The following is a 21,542-nucleotide window of genomic DNA, read 5'->3' as shown; positions in this document are numbered from 1 at the left end:
TAAAATAAAATGTTATACGATATAATTTTAATAAGTGATTTTCGAGATTATATTTTTAAATTATGTTGTAGGAGACATTGAAATTCTAAATTATGACAATGAAAGCAAACACCGCTCTTAATCGACTCATATCTAAATACTCCCTCCATCCCAAATTAGATGACCCCGTTGACTTTGGGCACACAATTTAAGGTTCATTGACCGCATAGATACGTGACTTATGTTTAAAATTTTATTTTTGCAAATAAAAATTAAAATATGAAATTTTCATTTATAAAAGAAAAAATTAAAAAATAAATTTCGGAAGTAGACGGTCGATGCACCTAAAGTTACGTGCCCAAAGTCAACGGGAACATCTAATATGGGATGGAGGTAGTAATAAATAGATTTAAAATAAAAATCACAATTTTCAAGTAAACTGACAAAAATATTTTAAATGATAAAGCAATACTCATTTATTATTCATCCACCAATTAAAAGGAGCGATTTTTATTGGAGTTAGGGAGTATTGTGTGCCCTTGGGCACACCACAGAAAATCCCTTTTTTATAGTATGATACTTTTGACTTGAGCACGTACCTTTAGGTGGGTTGATCGGCTAGTAAAAATTATTATTTTTAATTAATTTTTTTTGTGAATTAAAATTTTGATTATATATTTTCACTAAAAAAATTTTTTTCCAAAAATAATATTTTTAACTATTCGGTCAAACCACAGGGTGTGCCAAAAAATCAAACTTTAAGTCTTCATATTAAAAAGCTGCTGCCCATGATAATGTTCTCAATACAGTATCTTCGATAATTGAACATCAAAACCCCCAAAGCTATCCACCCCACTCCATCTCCCCAAAAACCCTAAACCCCCGTTTCTCCATTTCATCAATGGCGGCCGCACTCGCTCGTTCAATCATGACCGTCCGATCAATCTCCATCTCCTCCTCCGTATTCTTCCCCAAACGCTTCTTCTCCATCTCCTCCACCATCTCCAAACCTCCCCCACTCGCCGGATTCACTCGCCCGGCGCGTTCCGCAATCACGCTCACTCACTCGCTCAAAGTCTACTCTCCCAGCGCCGTACGAATCAATCAGGTCCGGTGCAGAGTCAATCGTTCCGGCGGGGCCTACTCGCCGCTCAACTCCGGGAGCAATTACAGTGACCGGCCGCCGACGGAGATGGCGCCGTTGTTCCCAGGGTGTGATTATGAGCATTGGTTGATTGTGATGGATAAGCCTGGCGGAGAGAATGCGACTAAGGATGAGATGATTAGGTGTTATATCGAAACCCTTGCTAAAGTTCTCGGAAGGTATATTACTCTTAATCATGTCTGTTTCGCATTTATATTTGCGTATGATTATGTAATTATTATGTGTATTTGGTGTTCAAATTCTAGTAAATGTTTGCTATGTCATTATGTTTGTTAGTTTGATGAATAGAAAAATTATACTCGTTAAACTGTCGTAATGATTCTGCTGGATTCAGTGTTGTTTGTAAATGAGATAGTCTGTATTCTGAGTGTGAATGGGTAGGTAATTGATTTAAAATGGAGAATTTAAGTCAAAACCGACAATATGCTCATGAAATAGTTTGTATCATGACTGTTAATATATAGGTTTTTGATTAGGAATGGAGAATTGATGGACAACATGAGATGCCATGTCATTTTTTGATTTGCCTCTTAATTGGTGAGGATTGGTGTGTTCTTTCTTGTTATTTTAGTGTATTGTATAAAGTGTCAGTTTGTTTGTTGTGAAGTTACTTTGAAAATCTAGTATTATGTGCATATGCAATTTGTTTCTTTTTTATGTGACTGTTTTGGGTGTCATAAGCAGATTTTGTTTTAGCCTGTTCGAGATTGAGTTTGTAAATAGATCGAATTTTAAGCTATTGCTATGAGTTCAGTATATGCTATATATGCTATTATACAAGTATGTATTGAGTTTGTCTTTTTTCTAGAATCCTGTCAGAACGCTTGAATTTATTTACTATTATATTTGTCATGTATGGGGACACTAATTCAAAATGACTATATAAGGTCAAATGAGACTTCTCGAATAAAGGGGGTAGAAATAGACCTTAATTTTGACTCTGACCAACGTTTGAATTTGATTTAGCAATTTTGAATCTCTTGTAATTAATTACGGAACTCTTTTCCTTTCGAAATGTTGAGTAAGAACAAGTGAATTAACTAATATTTGTGAGATGTTTGAGATATCAGTGAGGAAGAAGCGAAGAAGAAGATCTACAATGTGTCCTGTGAGAGGTACTTTGGGTTTGGATGTGAGATTGACGAGGAGACGTCAAATAAGCTTGAAGGTTTGTACATTCTCCTCTCCTTTCCCCCTTTTTTAGCTTGACTTGCTTTAGTTGCATCATTTACATGGTTTTATGTTTTACAGGTTTGCCTGGCGTTCTTTTTGTCCTTCCTGATTCTTATGTTGATGCCGAGAACAAGGATTATGGAGGTGAGTCTAGTCTACACTTCGTTTCATCTTTATCAAGGGAATCTTCATGTTTTTACTTTTGTTAGTTGTTACTACCTTACGTGTGTTGATTACTTGTCATCTTGCCAGTTGTTGAAAAACGAACGTACTCATAAGAACCATTAATGATATTTCATCTGCCATGTAGTTTTATTAATAAAGGTGTTGGTCATTTTTTAATTGCACCAATCTTAAGTAATACTCCTGCAGTCCCTAAGTAAATTTCACTTTGACTTTCTACACTTGTTACAAGGTGCATATATAACATAGATCCAAAATATATTTTTCAAATTATCTTTTTCTAAATAAAACTTTAAACGATTAATTTTTATTTAAGAAAAAGAAATTTAGAAATAATTAACGGAGTTAGGTTTTATAAGCACATTAAAATACGTGTGAAACGTCAAAGAGACAACCAAATAAGGACAGAGGTAGTTCAAATCTTCAACACATTCTCTATGTTAAAATCACTTGATTTTAGTAGAGCCAACAAAATTAAACCTTGAACATTTTTGTGCTCAAAATTATGGATTATAATTTTGGTGGAGATGAAGTTTGAGACTTTATGTTTTGCTGTTTAAGTAGCATACTTTTAAAGAAGTATTATTATTACTGTAATTTGACTTGGGCTATTTAGCTAAAACAGTATGACCTGTAACTGGTGAAAAGAGCAGCTTTGCTCTTGAATAATTTATCACAAGTCTCTACCATATTTAATATTATTGAATTTGTTGAGGCGGTATATTGACAGTTTTAAATTCACATCTCACCTTGCCCGATGCATGCATTTTATCCGTTCAAATTCATGACAATTATAAATGCAAAATGCTCTACATTGTCTGTTGTGAATATCGTCCCCTTTGGAACCTGTCATGACACACGAAGTTTGCAGTTACTTTTTGGTGCTGGTTGAGAGCTTTTGTGTTTCGTCATCATGCTTTTTAGTCAAGGAAACTAATATGACTAAATATTAAATATTCTGCCCCATAGTTTTCATTGCGGGGGTTAATTCCTACTTCACTAAGTCATTTTTTTTATGATTTGCTAGCTGAGCTCCTGGTAAACGGCGAGATTGTCAAAAGATCTCCTGAGAGAGAACGCAGAGTGCAGCCAGTGCCTCAGAGAGCTCAGGACAGACCAAGATACAATGATCGCACCCGCTATAATAACCGACGCCAGAACATGCGGTAAGTGGTGGTGAAACTGTTGATAGCTGCGCATCTGAAAGCAGACTTAGTTTTATGGTAGATCATGTAAGAAACGTTTTATCGGGAATCACTTGTATCTAGATGTCACGTTGAAGAATTGTTGTGCACCTCTTATTTTATTAGGTTGTGATGATAAATTGAATGAAGTTGAGATTGGTTAATTAAATTGTTGTGGTTTGGGTCGCGTTCTGTTAATTATAGTAATATGAATGTTATTAGTGAACTTTGCTTTTGATAGTTGAGGGTGGAAGTGGTGTCTTGGGTAATGCCTTGTCTGTTGTTATGAGATGTTAAAATGTTGAGAACCATAGAAGTTTCTTGAGATTTTGTTGTCGTCCTACTCAAATTTGCTTCTGACAGCTTCCAGCCATTTTCTGACACGATTTGTTTTTGCGTGCTTTAAAACAACCACAGTAAAATTTGAGAGCTTGTTTATTCAACACAATTGTCAAGGCTTTTGTAAATTTTGTTCCTGTATATGCACAGTATACTTTCTAAAAAGTATCAATTCCTTCATCAAATCCGAAGCAAAATGTCAAACAATCGTAGTTTCGTGGGCGGCTATAACCTATATGTACTCCTCAGAGTCCTCACCGAGAATGGTAAGATGATGAACCTGGCGAACTCTCATTATCTTATGAACTACATCCTACATTTCATATAGTATGTTCATAACGGATAATGCTTAGTGAATCATATATGCTGTGTTGACCAAATGGGATTTAGTGAATCATATTTTACTGCGCAAAATGGATACGGAAAAACAGCTTTATCTTTTTTATTTTTTTTTCGAAATTAGTTCTATCTTGAAAATATAAATGATAAGTATATATATGGTATAAAATTGATTTTAAACTATAAATAAAATTACAAAATATTGAAAATTAAAGTGGACACTAGTTTAGATACTTTTTCTTAGCTCGGGATTATAAATAACTCACAAAACAATTTATATATTCACGGATTTACATATATTTCTACTTACGAGTAATATTAATCACTAAAAATTTTAAAACTATATTTAAGATATGTTTGGAGTGCTGTTAAAAGAGTTGTTCTTTCAAAAATTGCTGATTAAAAAAATTGTTGTATTAAAAATCAATATCTGTTTAATAATTTTTTTAATAACCGAGAGTTATAAGATAAAAAAGTTAAAATATTTTGATGAGATTTAAAAATGAATTTTTGACAATTTCTTCCAAAAACTGAAAGACAGCTTTATTCTAAAATATGAAAACTTAATATTTTTAAAATAAATCTTAAATTGAAAACTGCAATTTCAACAAACTACAATTTCATTTATCAAAACAGTTTTTCTCATAAACAGGTGCGCCTTGATCCCATCAGCATATTAAGAGCATCCCCTTTAAATGAGCTCTTAACTTCAAATTGAAAGAGTAAAGCAAAAATTAGAGCTCCAACGGGGCTCCTAGAAGCTTTTTAAAAATTTAAGAGCTCAACATCTCTCCTTTGTTTTAAAGAGCATGTAAGAGCTCTTAACTTCTTTTTCATGAATATAATATTGATTTCCCTCCAACTTTACCTCCAACAATATTCTCTTTTTACTTTTCTCTTTCTTTTTTATGAATAAAATATGAATAAGGAGCAAGTATAAAGAGGAGTATTGGAGTTGAAATGTTTTTCAATGTCTTAACTCACTAGGAGCCAAATATTATATTATATTTTGAAGAGTGATTTAAGAGTACCATTGGACATGCTCTAACATCTTAGCCGACACCAACATGTGGGAGGAGCACTTGTTTTATCCGATTATTAATTTATATTACAAAATTAAATCATATTTGTCAAAAAAAATAAAATTACACAATTAAGTATAAACGTTAATAACATTAAAAAAAAACTCATATTATGATATGATCTGAATAATTAAATAAACTTTTAAATATGTTAAGTTGTTTGAGATTCACTATTATGTTATACAAGTAGTCATGGACTCCCTCCGTTTCAAATTAGATGTCCACTTTAAAAAAATCATACAGAAAAATGTTTGTTTACAAATTAATAGCATTAAATGATCAAAATATGTGGAGTGAGATTGATCTAGGAAATATAGATAAGAGATATGTGGAGTAGAATTGACTTTGGAAATATACATTTGTATTGAAAGTTGATGTGGACAAATAATTTGAAACAAAAAATTTTCTTAAAAGTGAAAATGTAAATTGAAAGGGAGGGAGTACTATTTTAAAGAATAAATCTGGAATTGACTTTTCATAGTTGACGAAACAAGAAAAAGTTGCAACTCCCTAATATGCATGGTGATTGGTGACTGGTGAGATGATGATGATTCTGCGGTCAAGAACTCAATAATTAATATTAATTGTTGTTACAGAAAGATCATCGTACTCTAAATTTCAGCACCCGAAAGTTTTTTAACGAATTCAGCCTCCAAACTGTTTGATACATAGAAAGATAGGATTTCCATAGATAGAGTCAGATGAATATACAGCTACTTTTCTTGGGTCTTCTTGTCATCGGCACTCTACACAGCACCGCCGTCAACGGTAGAGTTCTGACCGGAAACTACGGGAAGCTATCAGGGATCATTATACCTGGCTTTGCTTCTACCCAACTCAGAGCTTGGTCTATTTTGGACTGTCCTTTCTCTCCACTTGATTTCAATCCTCTTGATTTGGTCTGGCTCGACTCCACTAAAGTAACACCTCTCTCTCTCTCTCTCTCTCTCTCTCTCTCTCTCCCCCTCCCTCTCTCCCCACCTCTTCCTCTCTCTCTCTCCCCTTCCCTCTCTCTCTCTCTCTCCCTCCCTCCCTCCCTCCCTCTCCCTTCCTCTCTCTATCTCCCTTCCCTCTCTCTCCCTCACTGTCTTCTGCATTGCTCTGTGCATCTCTATATTTGTAATTATAATTGTGGGTTTCTTTATAGGGAAGTACATGTGTCAATTTCTTATCTTTTTCTTTGGAAAATGACAATTTTTGTAGGGGTAGATGATACACATCTTTATGTATATAAAGGGTCATGCCTATTTATTTTATTTTAATTTTAAAGATAGGACTACCTTCTTTCCTAGTACATGTGTATAAAAACATGATCCTTTATAGGAAATGGGAAATTCAAGATTTCTATATTTTGAGAACTATGAAACAGATTCAAGTAACTTAATCTGGACCAACAACTTCAAGACAGAATTATATATTCTGCTAAATCTTTGTAAGACGTTGCAATAATGTGCAGCAAGCATGTGTTAAGGGGTGCTATGTTAAAAGACAATAATTTCACTTAAAAGTGCGATATACTTAATTAACTTTAGTTATTTTATGTTTTTATGATGGTCAAAAAGTTAAGACACCTTAAGAACTTCTAGATACAAACAAAGTGAATGAGGTATATGTGTTTGTTTGCATAAGGCTAAAAGGACTGATATATGTGACATTGGACATTATTACACAATCTACAAGAATGTTTCATATTTCGTACTTTTGTCACTGCCCTGCAATATCTATCAATATATTATACACATGCTTGTAATTTTAAGAGCAAAGATGAAGTACATCTTTCTGATAATTTAAACTTCAAATTATATTGTTATAAGATACTTTATCCGTGCTGAAGCATACACACTTTGAATTGCTTTTTCAAGTGTTAAGCAGTGGAGTATGTCAGTATGCTAAATTCTGCGCATTTGTTGTCCAATATATCCATGGAAGATGGAAGAATAATGCTATCTATTGGGCAGCTTCTTTCTGCTGTAAATTGCTGGCTAAAGTGCATGCTGTTGGACCCTTACACCCAATCAGATAACCCTGAGTGCAAGTCTCGCGCTGACACTGGTCTTTCTGCAATAACAGAGATTGATCCAGGTTATATAACAGGTATGAGTACATTGTTCCAGTCTTGACATCTGCAATTTCTGCTCGATGTAAACATTAGACTGAAAATGCAGTTTCCTATATTACCTTTATATCTGGAATACAGAAGGAAGACACATCGATTTAAGATAAGTCTGGAGACAATGCTGAAAAGTTCTTTTATTAAATTGCTAAGTGGGGCTCTCCTTGCTATGGAAAAAAGAATAAAGGAAACTGTATAGTAGTATAAATGGCATCTACATCGTTACATCTGAATTTTTTTGAATATATAAGTTATCTAGGAGCCGTACTGTGTCAATAATTGTAGCGGTTTGAATGTTGCTGGCACATTGAGAATGCATATCATCTTTTATAATTGCTTTAATATATTACGCTCCCTGAATAATTTTCATGTTAATCAGGCCCTCTTTCATCAGTGTGGAAAGACTGGATCAAGTGGTGCATTGAGTTTGGAGTTGAGGCCAATGCAATCATTCCTGCTCCATATGACTGGAGGCTATCTCCATCAAAGCTTGAGGAGCGAGACCTCTACTTCCACAAGCTAAAGTTTGTAAAATTAATTCCATGATTGTTCAACTTGTCGGTTCAATATTGCTGATAAATGCATCATAAATTAACTTATATTGTGCGTACTTCTGGGGAGTGTTCTATCCTATTAAACAATCATCTTTCAGTATCTCATGAACAATAATATATAGGAAAGTAATAAAATATTATAGTTCTTACTCTAGTTTATGCTTACCAATTCACTCATGGAGATTTTCATTTCTTCTTGCTTATCCTGTTCATTTACTCTTCCATGTTATGATGCCAATTCCTTGTTAAGTAAAATATCTTTTCTGTAAGATAAATTGCAAGACAGAATAAGCATCTCGCTGTTGACATCCTTGTTAGAGATTGATTTTGTCATGTTTTTCTGTACGTGTATCTCTTGTTTTTCGTTCTGCTGATGTGAAGTGCAATGAGATTGGTGCACATGCTTGTGAAAGTTTAGAATTTCTATAAGTTTGATTGAATTTTTTTTTTTTTTGGACTAATCATTCCAACGTTCGAACGGGAGGGAGCAGTTATTGCATCTCTTTTTGTTTCAGAATATTCAGTTACTTGTATTATTTTACTTGCAACACTGAACATATATTTTCTAGTTTCAAACCCTCAAGTTTTCACTTGTTGATATTAGCTTCTTAAATAGGTCCCGTAATGCTATTTAAGGGAAACTATTGAACATGTTGTTGCAGGCTCGCTTTTGAAACTGCACTTAAACAGCGTGGCGGTCCCTCAATAGTTTTTGCGCATTCACTGGGTAACAATGTTTTCCGGTACTTCTTGGAGTGGCTGAAGCTTGAGATTGCACCCAAAGCATACATTCAATGGCTGGATGATCACATACATGCTTACTTTGCCGTCGGTATAGTTGCCTCATCTGAATCTGAACCACTTTTTTAACAGAGTTGGTCAGAGCAGTTCACACAATTTAATCCAGACTTTGTGCTGCTCATCTGATTTCAGGATCACCTTTTCTTGGTTCAGTACAGATGATTGAATCAACACTTTCTGGAGTGACATTTGGTCTTCCTGTTTCTGAGGTTCTTTTCGTATTCTTTTCAAGATATATATGTTGATGATTTCTTCTGTTTTTAAATTCGCATCTAGTCTACATCATCTATCAGCTGCTAGCCAGAAATCTATCACATCTTAATAAGTGGTCTATTTTAATGAATCATAACATTATGTAGTCATACTTACTGCCGATCCATTTCAAGTATCAATAGATCTGTATTTTCAAGTAGATCCTTATTGTTATTATTAAACAGGCAAGTATTAGTTTAGTTGACCGGAAAACCTGGCTGGATTAGAAATCTACTACACTGTTATGTAAAATGGATTGAAAATTTTGTATTATTTATTGACTTCTTACCTCCCTTATATAAAGATATTAGTTGAAAATACAATGCAAAACTCTCTTATAACCTTTTTGGAAATAGAATAAGTGTATTTTTTTATCTGTTATCTTTGTGGATGCTTGAAAACTTTTTCTTGTGATCTCTATTTGTTGAAAGCATGTATTAACATGTGATCATGAAATAAATTGGCAAGGTATCAGGGGACAGCTCGATTGATGTCCAATTCATTTGCCTCTACACTTTGGATGCTGCCATTTTCAAAGTATTGTAGGTCTGATAATATGTACAGCAAACATCTAGCTGGTAATAGCAAAAAAGGTCACAAAGTGTACCATTGTGACACAGACAAATTAAAGTTCAATTTTTCTGGGTGGCCAACTAATGTTGTCAACATCGAGGTTCCTTTTCGGGGTAAATTTTTTTTTTTAAAGCAACTGCATTATTTTAGCAGCACTTTACTTGAATATGCTCATATATTATATCTGCTATCTTAGCAGGAGATGATGCTTATTCATCCTTTTTAAATGCTGCACGGGGAAACTTGTCTAGCATGGAATGCGGTCTGTCAAATCTATTATCCTTCTCTGCTCATGAAGTAGCAGATGGGACCTTTTTCAAAGCAATAGAAGATTATGATCCTGATAGTAAAAGGGTATTGTACCAATTGAATAAGTAAGTAATCTTTATCATTTATGATTCAGTGACATTTTCTTTAGTGCTTGCAAAACGTTTTACCTATAAGACAATTACTCTCACAACCTACAAGTCACTCTCATAAATTTACTGCCTGTATGTCGTATAATATGCCCCGACAAGTATATTCACAGTATTATTCAACAGTGAACAGATACTTGTGAACATTGCAAACTATCGTTACTAATTTTATTATGCATCATCTTCATCTGAGTGGTTTAAATTATCCTGATATGTTTTCAACGCACATTCAAATTTGCATGGCAGTTCATATCATAGTGATCCTATTCTTAATCCGCTAACACCTTGGGAAAGACCTCCTTTAAAAAACATCTTTTGCATCTATGGAGTTGATTTAAAAACAGAGGTACATCTATTATTTACTCTACTTCACCTCCTTATTGATGTTTTTTATTGTCTTAATCGTTACTCACTGTGATTATACTTTTCATTTAACTATAAAGAGGAATCATCATCGTACTCTTATCCTTTATTGAGTTTAAAAGTATGTAATATCATTGTACACACATTCAGCATAGCTGCTATTAGGTTGTTCACTGACTATCAGTTGACTTAGTTTGCTATATCTTATATAAAATTAAAAAATATAACCTACTATTTCACTTCCATAAAACTGCCCTACCAACAAAGCATGTTTGGTTTTTGAGAATCATATCAGTGGCTAAGAATTGAAGCTTGTATTCCAGTATTCTTCTTGAATCTGTTTGTGATGAAGATTAGATCATTAAAGTTAATCTAAAGTCTTATACTTGACCAACAAGTTGATTGTTGTAGAAAGAATATTGTATCAATTCAATGTTAGCAACCCTTCGCCCTACTTGTAGACAATTTTCCAGATTTATCATTTTTCTACTGCATACCAGTATGATCCGAAGCTTGTGCCTATGCGAAATGGGTTTACTTCCTGCCTATTTACTATTTTCTTTGTTATATTTTGTAAAAATGCACTTTTTTTTGGTGGAACAGCCATCATTCATTTAAAAAGAAAATTTGTTTATGTATGATTACTTAGTATTCCTATAAGTTGTCAAGTTGGCATGACAGGTCGGATATTATTTTGCACCAAGTGGAAAGCCTTACCCTGATAATTGGATCATAACCGATGTGATATATGAGATTGAAGGATCCTTATATTCCAGGTAAATGCAAAAAGGAGCCTTGTATATTATAGCCTGATCATGGTAGCTTATGTAGATGGCACTTCATTTTATTTGCTATATTTCTTCTCAAGAATGTTTTCCTCTTAAACCTAAATACCAAACAACTGACCCCGACGATTGGTTTTGGGGTGGGTAATTATTATTAAATGATTAAGCCCTTGAATAAGAATAAGCTAAACTCCAGTTTTTAGTTTTTTCTTTTTGAACTAGTTCCTTCTTGAATTAAATCAGAAGGGGAGTTTGTACGCTCACATTATGTAATTTTGCATGATCCTGCTGGTGGAGCAGTAGAGATACACAACTACAAATGAATGGAAAATGTGTCTTATACTAATTACTAACCTGTTCTGCTACCAAAAGTTGTTCAAATTTTGTGCTAGAAATAAAAGGAAGATCAAGATCTGAAGAGTGGACCTATATTAGATTCATCACACCGTATCTTTCTCATCCAGTATGATAAATTTTATTATATGCGCCACTGATCACCGTCTCAGTTGATGTAGCTGGTTTTAATTATAATCTTTGAATGTCCCTCCTGAACTAACATGCTGGTCAAACACTTCATTTTGTCTACCCAATGTTACGGATGTATTGAAACTGGCCATCTTACCTTGCAGCAATCTATTTGAAAATGACTTATAAGCCGCACTTCCTGACAACTTCTATACAGATAGCAAGTTCTGTCAATAACTTGTTTCTATTCTTAAAAATGTACAATGAATTAATATTACACAAAAATAAAAATGTTTAATATACATGCTGAGTCCCTGCCTGTCTCCAAGTTTGGTTCCACATCCAGGAATCCACAATTTTTAGAATTAAATCTGAACACTTGAATCCGCACCCATGTCCGACACTTGTACCTAAGAACGTATATAAGCTATAATCCTCCTGGTCGGGGGCTGTACATATGCATCTTTCAGTTATTATTTCACATGTTCTGTATGCAGATACTCTCAATATATAGAAGTAATTCTTATACTTGCACATCCATTTAGGTCAGGTAATCTGGTTAGTGGAAATCCAGGAGCAACAAGTGGCGATGAAACGGTATGCTGGAAACACACGTCTTCTTGAATTTCTTTTTGGATGATAAGTGTGAACATTTTTCATCTCTAGTATGTTCTCATTGAATAATTAGTATGAACACTCCTGTCTAAGAACAAACCGTGACCTTGGGGTGAAATTACCAATGAAATTGAATTTATTCCCGAAGGCCTTCCGATTTCCCCTATCACTGTTTTTTCTTGAGTACTGTAATTTTATACCAACACTGTGACATTTGAGGTCCAGGGTTATCTGCTTCAGCCTCATGGATCATATAGATGAGCTTTCAGTTGTGCACTCTTATATGCTATTTCACAGTTCTTGCTAACCTCAAAAGTCAACTCAGAAGGGTTTTTATTAGCATTGTAATATTGAACACATTGAAGTATATCAATTTGCAGGTGCCTTATAATTCGCTGTCCTGGTGCAAGACTTGGCTGGGGCCAAAAGTAAATATAACAAGGGCTCCGCAGGTACTCAGCCATACCACCTAATGATTATCCCATTACCTTTTGTTTTATGAACTTAACTATAATCTCCAAGAGGATTTGTATGACATTTAATAATTCACCTCCAATGGATCAGGAATAATATCAAATAATTATTTTATTTTTAATTTCCTTCGCATATTATATCTTTCTTGTTTAGTGTTTTTCAAATTCTAAAGATGTGGAAGTAATACCTTTCTCTGCAACACAGAACCATTTCCACTATTGCAGGCAAGCTGCTTATTCTGATATAAAGTATCAGAGTTACCCTAGATGTTGATGATCTCATAATATTAAGACACTATATTGATGAATGTCAGTTCACATAAAGCTTACACATACACATACACTACTACTCTAGTCATTTCGAATGGGCAACAGATCTTCACACTGCAATGTGTGATTTGGTCGTCTTCTCCTGGATCATTAATCTTGCACAGATGTCAACATATATGTTGATCTGTAGATTTTTTAAAAATCTTAAATTTTGTAGCTTCTTACAATTTAGCTCTAGGTAGTAGTTACATTTACTTCTCAATGTCTCCCCAGCTTAAGTTTTCTGAAAGCTACTTATTTATTAGTAGCATTCAAAAGTATACTTTGATGATTTAGTGCTATTTTTCTAATCGACTCCATACATATAATTGAAATGTAATGAAGATTAATGAAGCCCGTACATCGGAAAAATATTTCCCCATGTTGCCTCACAGTCATACTGCTGAACCTAAATATATTTAACAACCAAATGCCATCGCACATTACAAAATTGTTCTTCGTAAATGCTGATTAAAATATGATCTTACCACCATGTGCTTATATTCTTCATTAACTGTGTTAGTCGGAGCATGATGGATCAGACATACAGGTGCAGCTAAATGTCGAACACATTCTCGAGGGGGATGTTGTTGCAAACATGACAAGGTCACCCAGGGTTAAGTACATAACGTATTTTGAAGATTCTGAAAATCTTCCAGGAAAGAAGACTGCAGTTTGGGAACTTGATAAAGGTATTAGATTTTTTACAACTTTAAACTGTGTGAAGGACCCTCCTATGTCCTTCAGAGCATGCTCATAACATTGATAAAATTGAGTCAGGAATCCCTGATGTCGCAGTAAAGGAAAGGAGTAACATGGATGTTAATCAGTAACTCATCTATATCTGTCAGTGTTGTCTGCTTTCTGTGCTGCTTTTGAATTGCTTCCTCTCTATTTTTCCCTATTACGGAGTATGTTTTAGCGATAGCTGTTACCAGTTTCACACTCTGGAATGCATTGCAAGTAATCTAGCTGTAACTATTGAAAACCAAATATTGATACTGTTCTTCAGCATTTATTAGTCCATGAGAGCCTCTTGGATCATCTGAAACAAGTAGCTGAACTGTATAGTAGTTGCTCTTTTTATTTAATGGAGGCACCTACTGGACACCGACTCTGCCTCTTTGCAGCAAACCACAGGAATATTGTGAGATCCCCAGTTTTGATGCGGGAACTATGGCTTGAAATGTGGAATGATATTCATCCAAATAAAACAACAAAGTTTGTCACAAAAGGTAGCATCTTTTTACTCAAACTTTCTTCTTAATTAAAACTTACCTCATAATTTCCTTTGGAACAGCTAAGCGTGGACCATTAAGAGATGAGGACTGCTACTGGGATTATGGAAAAGCTCGTTGTGCCTGGTCAGAGAATTGTGAATATAGGTCTGTATAATTTCCTTATGAGGTTGACTCTTTTATTGGCAATCCACTTAATTATGCAGTGATACAGGTATGTTTTTGGAGATGTTCACCTGGGTCAGAGCTGCAGGCTAAGGAATACTTCAATCAATCTTCTCGCAAATTATGTATAACATGTTGGGCACATCTCCCTCCATTTTCTTCTTATTAGTCCAGTGATTTGAATTTACGAACTTCAATGCCTGCTATCACTGCTTTTCTAATGCTAATTTCTTCTCCAGGTGTAACTGTATTCATGACAACTCCTTAATGTAATTCTAGGCATATATGCACGAAGATGTAAGTGATTTATTTCATCACAAAATACATATTCAAAATCTAGTTGTATGTGATTTCGTGTAGATGTCTTGTTAGTAACTTCGTTTTCGTTCATATCCATCCTCAGAAGCCGTTCGCTTAATGATTCTCAGGAACTCCATTTCTGGTTCTTCCACAAGCACCCTGACGCGGATAAAATATAGATAGTGAGAAAGGTAATTGGACATCTGAACCTGGTGGAAATGAGAGTTCTGCCATTTTCGAGTACAGAGTAGGCTCATTTATATATAGACATTACACTTGATACCAAGAATTCTTGATCGCCCCGGCTTCCAAAGATTAGTTGAGTACATGCAGGCAAACAATGCACTTCAAATGCTGAATGCAAGACTGAATACATGTAGCAACTTATAGGTACAATTTGTGTAACGATTTATAAGTCAATTTAAAAGTCAAATATGAGAAGTTAAAAATTCTAGTTTTTTTAGTGACTTTTTTTTTTTTGAAATTTGATTTTATAAAATATGTATCGGGCCACTTTAAAAGATAATTTATAATAATTTATTATTATATTAATAATTTTTTTATTCAATAATTTGGAAACACCAAAAGAATTTATCCAAATAAAAAAATTGAAAATTACCTCGCATTTATAATTCACTTCTCGTTTATAAGCAATAACCATTTTTAAGATACGTCAAACAAACAATCTCAGGTATCCGTTACTTTTTAAATTATCAAAAATAAATAACCACTTTTAGGTTACGTCAAACAATCTCAGCATCCATTACTTATCGCATAATAAAAAAATAGAGGAACAAATCACCAAACACCTCAAGGCTGTCTATATCTCGTCGTCAAAAATAAGCAAAAATGAAGCAAGGCTTCGTGATAAAATATTTGAGTAATAAATCCAGATACATAACTACAGCTGCTCGATATGTACTTGTATCTTTTCCCTTTGAACTGGAACAAAGTCACTGCTTTTACAACTTTTATTCATAAGAGGTGTAAAAAACTTGTTAAACAAAATTTCTAAAACTCTGAGAACTTATATACGATTCGAGCGTCACCGGAAAGGCTCAACTGGCGCAGTCTCCTCGATAAGTATAGCAGCCTCGAAACACTCAGCAGCCTCTGATGCGAATGCAGCACCCTTGTCCTTGTAAAGCAGACCAAGATTATACCATGCGGAATAGTTCATTCTATCAAGACGCAGTGCTTCTGTCAACAAGCTTCTTGCAACTGGCACTGATCGTTCACCAAACCGTCTCAGAACCACAGCCATGGAAACCAAACTTGAGACGTGTGTAGGATCAACATCTAAAGCAATTGAAAAGGCTTCTAATGCTTCTTTGTGGAGGCCTTTTGCTTTATAAAGCACTCCTACGAAAGCAAAATTTATGATTACATCATCTTAAAATCTACTTTGAGCAAATATGTGAGTTTGGAAGTATTTATCTTTTATGTATGTACTCTTACATTAACAGGGGCAGTTAGCAAATACGTCTTCATTTCATTAGATTTCAATTTTTTAAATAAATCTAAGTAGGTCAAAATCTCTAAGGTCGAAGTTCAACATGATAAATATGTATATCAGTATATATAATTGCACGTTCAACGGGGTCATTCATGGTGATCGTACCCCTGTACATATATGCAAACATACTCTCTAGTCATATGAAAACTAAGAAAGAGAAGTTGATTTATTTTAATTATGAGCTTACCAGTTGCATGACATCTAGATGCAGAATCTGTTCTTATGGCCTTCGATTTTGAAAGACAAATCTCAGCATCATGCCACTTTGACAAGCTTATGTACAATAAAGCTAGATCGTGCCATGTCTCCAATTCTAAGCTCCTAATGCGATTTACAGCGTCCTGCTCAATCAGTACATAGAAAGTTACAAAGTAGTAACAAGAAAACATATACTGCTAAAAGTAATTAGCAGAATATTTCCCAACGATCAATGACCTGTTAAAACTATTAAAAAAAATATTATGAAATTGACAAAGAAATGTTGAGGAGAAGGCTGAGAATTTAGAAAGCCCAAGAACATCCAAATATAGGCTTAATGTTGACAAATTTTGGAGCTACAATGCAGAAGGCCAAATAATGGGACTATCACATTATATACGAAGTGACCTACCTCATGAAGGTGTTTCTCAAATCCATAGCTTTTACTACGAATTTGTAGAACAGCAAGAAGCTGAGTGTATGTTCCAATGGCACTTTTTAATCTACCCTGTGCTATTTGGAGTTTAGCTTTAGTACGCAACAGTTCTCCCTGATCCCACTTCCGTGTCTGCTCTAGTGCAGCATCGACAATTGTTTCAGCATCATCAAGTCGCTTTTGCGCAGAAAGTATCCTAGCCACCAATAGCCACCATGAAATATTAGAGCCTCCTAATTTAAGCAGGGACTTCGCATATAGAAGTGCAGCGTCCAATTTCCTCTGCTCAGCATACTCTAAACTGAGATGATATATGACACTGGAATTGGTTAGATTTGTCATTCTCGCAGCTGTTTCCAGGAACTGGAGTGCTTCGGACTGTGTCTTAGTTCTTTCAGAGTCTGTTAGAGCTGATCTAGATAGTGTTGCAAGTGAAATGCCGAGGAAGGAGTTGGCAACACCGAATATCAGCTCACATCTGCCTTTTGAGTTTTTCAAAGCTCTGAGGGCATATTTGGTACCGTCCGCATAATTGCAGCTCTCGCTGTAGATTTTGGAAGCCATCAATAATGCTGGCATGTGATTTGGATCCTCGCTGCTATGCAACAGTTTGTTCAACAAATTTAAAGCACCTAAATCATCTCTTTCTGCATGGTAACAGAGGGCTAGCGTGTAGTACATATCTTTTCGATCAATGACCCCAGGAAGCAGTTCTTCTATTTGATTAGCCAAATCCATTCCTCCTCCACAGAGAGATAAAGCATATTGAAGGTGATCCAGAATAGATGGGTCCCACTTAATTAATCTTAGGGATACTTTCCTTGATAAAATCATTAGCAAAAGAATGGCCTCCTCCATGTTATTTTTAGGTACAAACGAACTATCCATTTGGGATCGAAGGGTCGGGGGACTAGCTTCTCCACCACTGTATAAAAGAAAAATGGCAAATCTTTTTTGAATCTTAGCTGTAGTTTCCGCATTTAGGTTCCACCGAAAGAGAAGTGCCCGCCGATATGACAAGATAGCTTCACGAGGAGAATCAGAAAGTTTCCATAGTTCTGGAAGCAACTCGACTGCATTAGTAAGGGTGCCCTGCAATTTAAATTCAGCGCCAAAGTTTTCAGGAAAACCTCCGGGTAATGACGATTCAACTATGTCCAGAATAACCGTGCATGATTGAGCAGCTTCTGCAAAAAAGAGCAAGAGCCGCGTTAGCCCTTGAATTCAATGACGGGTTTCCTGGTCCAAAAAGGTTGACTCAAGTTCCTGTTTTTGCTAACAATAAACCGAAGAGAGCACTATGAAATCATGCATAGCAAGAGTGAAGTAACCTTCAAATGAAGGTTTACCTGGCCCAAATATTTTGAGTTAATTCCTGCCCTCGGCAACAATGAACCATGAAAATGTTATAAAGTCATGCATATATTGAAAAACGAAGGTTCACACGGAGGAAATTTTTTTGTCTCAATCATTCCAACATTACACACAAAAAAAGCAACCCTCAGTATGTAAACTAATTGGGACGGCGTGTGCTATTGTGCTCCATGAGATATGTTGCATTTTTAGAACTTAAAACTGAGCTTTTATTGACATGCTAAGGCCCGCGTTACACTTTCAAGTTCAATTTTACATTTAATAGTAAATGAATAGCATAAAATTTATATATATATTATGTGTAGTAGCTATATTTCTGCCAAAATTCTGCAACAGCAAGTGAATATGGTTTGCCATTGATAATCCGATATTACTATATATTAGCAGTAGACAAAAGTATAACTTAAATGTGAAAGAAACCAATCTTTGTACTTGATTATTCACAAACTCTTCAGGCTTACAAGAGAACCTAAAGAAGAATGACTTCGAATTAGACAAAGCTAAATTCAGAAAACAATTCAAAGTTAGTGGACTATCACAACTTTTCAGGCATCATGCTTGGTTATTTCTCCAAATATAGGTAATAATCATATTACAATCATAATAACTTCCCACAACACTTCACAAGAAACAGTGATCCTTGATAAGATGGTGGATTACAATCAGAAATTACCTTTATACCTCCCTAAGATTTGTAACGATTTTGTTCTCAGAAAGACAGCTTCCAGGAGCAAGCTCACAGAATGTAAGGACATTGGCTGGGTTGCAAAACTACGTGAACGTCTTTTATGAGGCTCTCCTCTTGCACCAAGAGTGGCTATCATTTTTGGTGTGATTGCAGCAACATCTATCCCTTCGAACACATGTAGTGCAGCTTCTATGTTTCCCTTTTGATACTCAAACCTTCCTAGTAAAGCTCTGGCTTCCTACAAAAGATGCCAATAAATGAACATTTAAAACAAAAGATAATGACGAACAAAGCCAGAAGTCAAGAAGTGGAAAAACAAAATTTGAAAGAAACTTGGGGAAGTAATGAAAAACAGAATTCTAAAGATTGGAAATTTTACTCAACAAAAGGCTCATGTAGTAAAGAAAATATTGAGCACAATTAAACAGAGAAAGCACCTCGTAATTTAAAGAACCATTCTCCCGCAAAGATAATTCAGCTTCCTCGATATTTCCAGTATCTAACTTCTGTTCAGTCTCACCAGCTCGAGACGAGTAGACACTCGTTGAATAATCCTTTGTAGCTAGTGACTCGGAAGAAGGGAACATTTCATTCATATTTTATTGCCAGCAATTCATCAATGTCCTGAGTCTTCTACTTATTCCTTTTTCTCCCTGTCCCTTGATCTGACTCTTATTATTCATGATTCTGCTTCACCCTTCTACAAATTTTTAACAACATTTAAGAACTATGAAATCCAGACATAAGTACTAGAGGCCATTGCATTACAACAGCCTAAAGATCAAAAGCCAAAGGAATTTCTTCATGAGTACCAATATTCTAAGTTTATAGATTTTCCATATATTTGGACTTTTTCCTTTCAAATATATTAAAGTGTTGCATTAATTCAAATTTGCCGCCTATGCAGCAAATATTAAAAAAATTGCATCCTAGATCATCCTACTGCAACCAAAATTAATTTTGAGCAAAATGGTTGGTTCAGGTTGCAGATATTTGCTTAGTTGCATCCTGTGTATTACATAGGAAAAAGAATAGAGTTGTATTGTAGCAAAAAATAAGAAATTAAGTATGAAATTGGTAAAGTTGACAACCAAAAAAACTCGAAAAAAATGATAAAAAGAAGCTGAGCCAAAATTACTATAGGCATTTCATGATCAAGAACATGCAAATCAAATGAACTTAACCTACGTAATTTCAATCTAACTAAGCTTGATAATCAGTAACATTATAACATATAACCACCACACCGCAATATAAAAGTAAGAAGCCTCCTCAAACAAACTCCGCATTCTCAAAACTAAATCGAAACAGCTTGACCATAACTCTTCTACCCAATCCTAAAGATCATAACTTTCAAACACTAACCACTAGTATCATTACTAGAAGCAATCACCACCCAATTTTAACCTAAATCACTAACATACTACTCACAATTCTTCTAATTCATAAACCCAAAACCCCCAAAGCCAAAATTTCAAAATGCCAACTTCAAACATAAATTCAGCAGGACCCCACTAGAATTGACTCACAAAAAAGCTACACACATACAACAACAAACCCTGATCAAAATTAAGAAAAAAAATCACCTTGTTGTGCACCAAAAGGGAGGAGAAACAAAGCCCAGAGCCCATTTGTACTCCAATCAAAAACCCATCACTTGCTTTTCTCCCACAAAAAGTTTCAAGAATCTAGCTTTTTCTTGTTTTCCTCACTTGAAGCTCATAAATTGCACAAATTTTTACTTTAAAAGTTGAATGCTTGAGATGCTGAATTGAATTCAATCGTAAAGGAGAAGCCTTTTTGAGGGGTGATCACAATTGCATATGTGTTGCTTGCCCTGTATCTCTATCTATACAACAGTAACTTTCAATATTTTATTACTTCGGTAAAGTTTTTATTGAAACGTATATTTTATTACAATATTATATAATATTAACGCATAAAGTGGGATTCGATAAATTCGATTATATTGTTACCTACTATAGCAACTGGAGTAAATAATTAACAAAAGACTTGTTCTATTTTATGTTATGTCACATGTCCTTGTTTCCAAAACAGAGCACATGTTTTACACCACTAATTGCCTATTTAAAAATGTGAAAAATGATAGAAATAAGAGTTTCGGACCCGTCACTCAAATATTTATGATTATGTAAATACTTTTAATATTGATGGTTGACGAATTGAAAAATTAATTTGAAAAATTAATGAAAAAATTTTCAATCTTAAAATTGTCACGTGTCTTTAAAGTTTAATATACTAATTAAACAGTTATTTATTAAACACAGAAGAGCTGATTCAATTTGATAATCAAAACTTGTCAAAATTGTTAACAGCTGCATAATTGTCAAATAGAACTATAATATTCTAGAAAAATATGTATAAATTAATAAAAGAAAATCATGAGATAATTGAGACAATGACTATTCTATTTTGATATTGAAATTGGTTTTTAAATATTATT

The 21,542-nt window shown here is 34.5% G+C and overlaps 3 protein-coding genes across 13 annotated transcripts; 2 read left to right on the top strand and 1 right to left on the bottom strand.

The window, feature by feature from the left end:
* Positions 1-775: 775 nt before the first annotated feature.
* Positions 776-3,870, top strand: LOC108219795 (multiple organellar RNA editing factor 2, chloroplastic). The gene is made up of 4 exons (XM_017393313.2): positions 776-1,302; positions 2,215-2,312; positions 2,396-2,461; positions 3,528-3,870. The coding sequence occupies exons 1-4, from the start codon at positions 881-883 to the stop codon at positions 3,668-3,670; spliced, it is 729 nt and encodes a 242-aa protein (XP_017248802.1). The 5' UTR covers positions 776-880; the 3' UTR covers positions 3,671-3,870.
* A 2,044-nt stretch (positions 3,871-5,914) lies between these two features.
* On the top strand, positions 5,915-15,329 carry LOC108223410 (phospholipid--sterol O-acyltransferase). Of its 10 annotated transcripts, none has more exons than XM_064094752.1 (17): positions 5,915-6,364; positions 7,403-7,538; positions 7,937-8,081; positions 8,774-8,943; positions 9,045-9,121; positions 9,640-9,850; positions 9,937-10,111; positions 10,400-10,499; positions 11,198-11,292; positions 12,312-12,363; positions 12,762-12,833; positions 13,714-13,855; positions 14,294-14,398; positions 14,464-14,548; positions 14,616-14,705; positions 14,806-14,863; positions 14,970-15,329. In XM_064094752.1, exons 1-15 carry the CDS (start codon positions 6,146-6,148, stop codon positions 14,695-14,697), a joined length of 1,866 nt encoding a protein of 621 aa, XP_063950822.1. In that variant the 5' UTR covers positions 5,915-6,145; the 3' UTR covers positions 14,698-14,705; positions 14,806-14,863; positions 14,970-15,329. The 10 variants fall into 10 exon arrangements, with proteins under 10 accessions (XP_063950822.1, XP_017253155.1, XP_017253152.1 ...); XM_017397666.2 differs by having other exon boundaries at positions 13,687-13,855; positions 14,616-14,691; positions 14,995-15,329; XM_017397663.2 differs by having other exon boundaries at positions 13,687-13,855; positions 14,616-14,691.
* Positions 15,330-15,664: 335 nt separating this feature from the next.
* LOC108219888 (protein NPGR2) lies at positions 15,665-20,945 on the bottom strand. 2 transcript variants are annotated; one of them, XM_017393452.2, is made up of 6 exons: positions 20,665-20,945; positions 19,516-19,778; positions 19,064-19,316; positions 16,993-18,203; positions 16,570-16,723; positions 15,665-16,228 (listed from the first exon to the last, which is right to left on the bottom strand). In XM_017393452.2, the coding sequence occupies exons 2-6, from the start codon at positions 19,672-19,674 to the stop codon at positions 15,912-15,914; spliced, it is 2,094 nt and encodes a 697-aa protein (XP_017248941.1). In that variant the 5' UTR covers positions 19,675-19,778; positions 20,665-20,945; the 3' UTR covers positions 15,665-15,911. The 2 variants fall into 2 exon arrangements, with proteins under 2 accessions (XP_017248941.1, XP_017248942.1); XM_017393453.2 differs by having other exon boundaries at positions 19,516-19,775.
* Positions 20,946-21,542: the final 597 nt, after the last annotated feature.

Source organism: Daucus carota, chromosome 5 (genome assembly GCF_001625215.2).
Source record: "Daucus carota subsp. sativus chromosome 5, DH1 v3.0, whole genome shotgun sequence".
Classification (NCBI taxonomy): domain Eukaryota; kingdom Viridiplantae; phylum Streptophyta; class Magnoliopsida; order Apiales; family Apiaceae; genus Daucus; species Daucus carota.
Note: the sequence above shows the minus strand (reverse complement) of the source record. Positions and strands in the feature narration are given on the sequence as shown.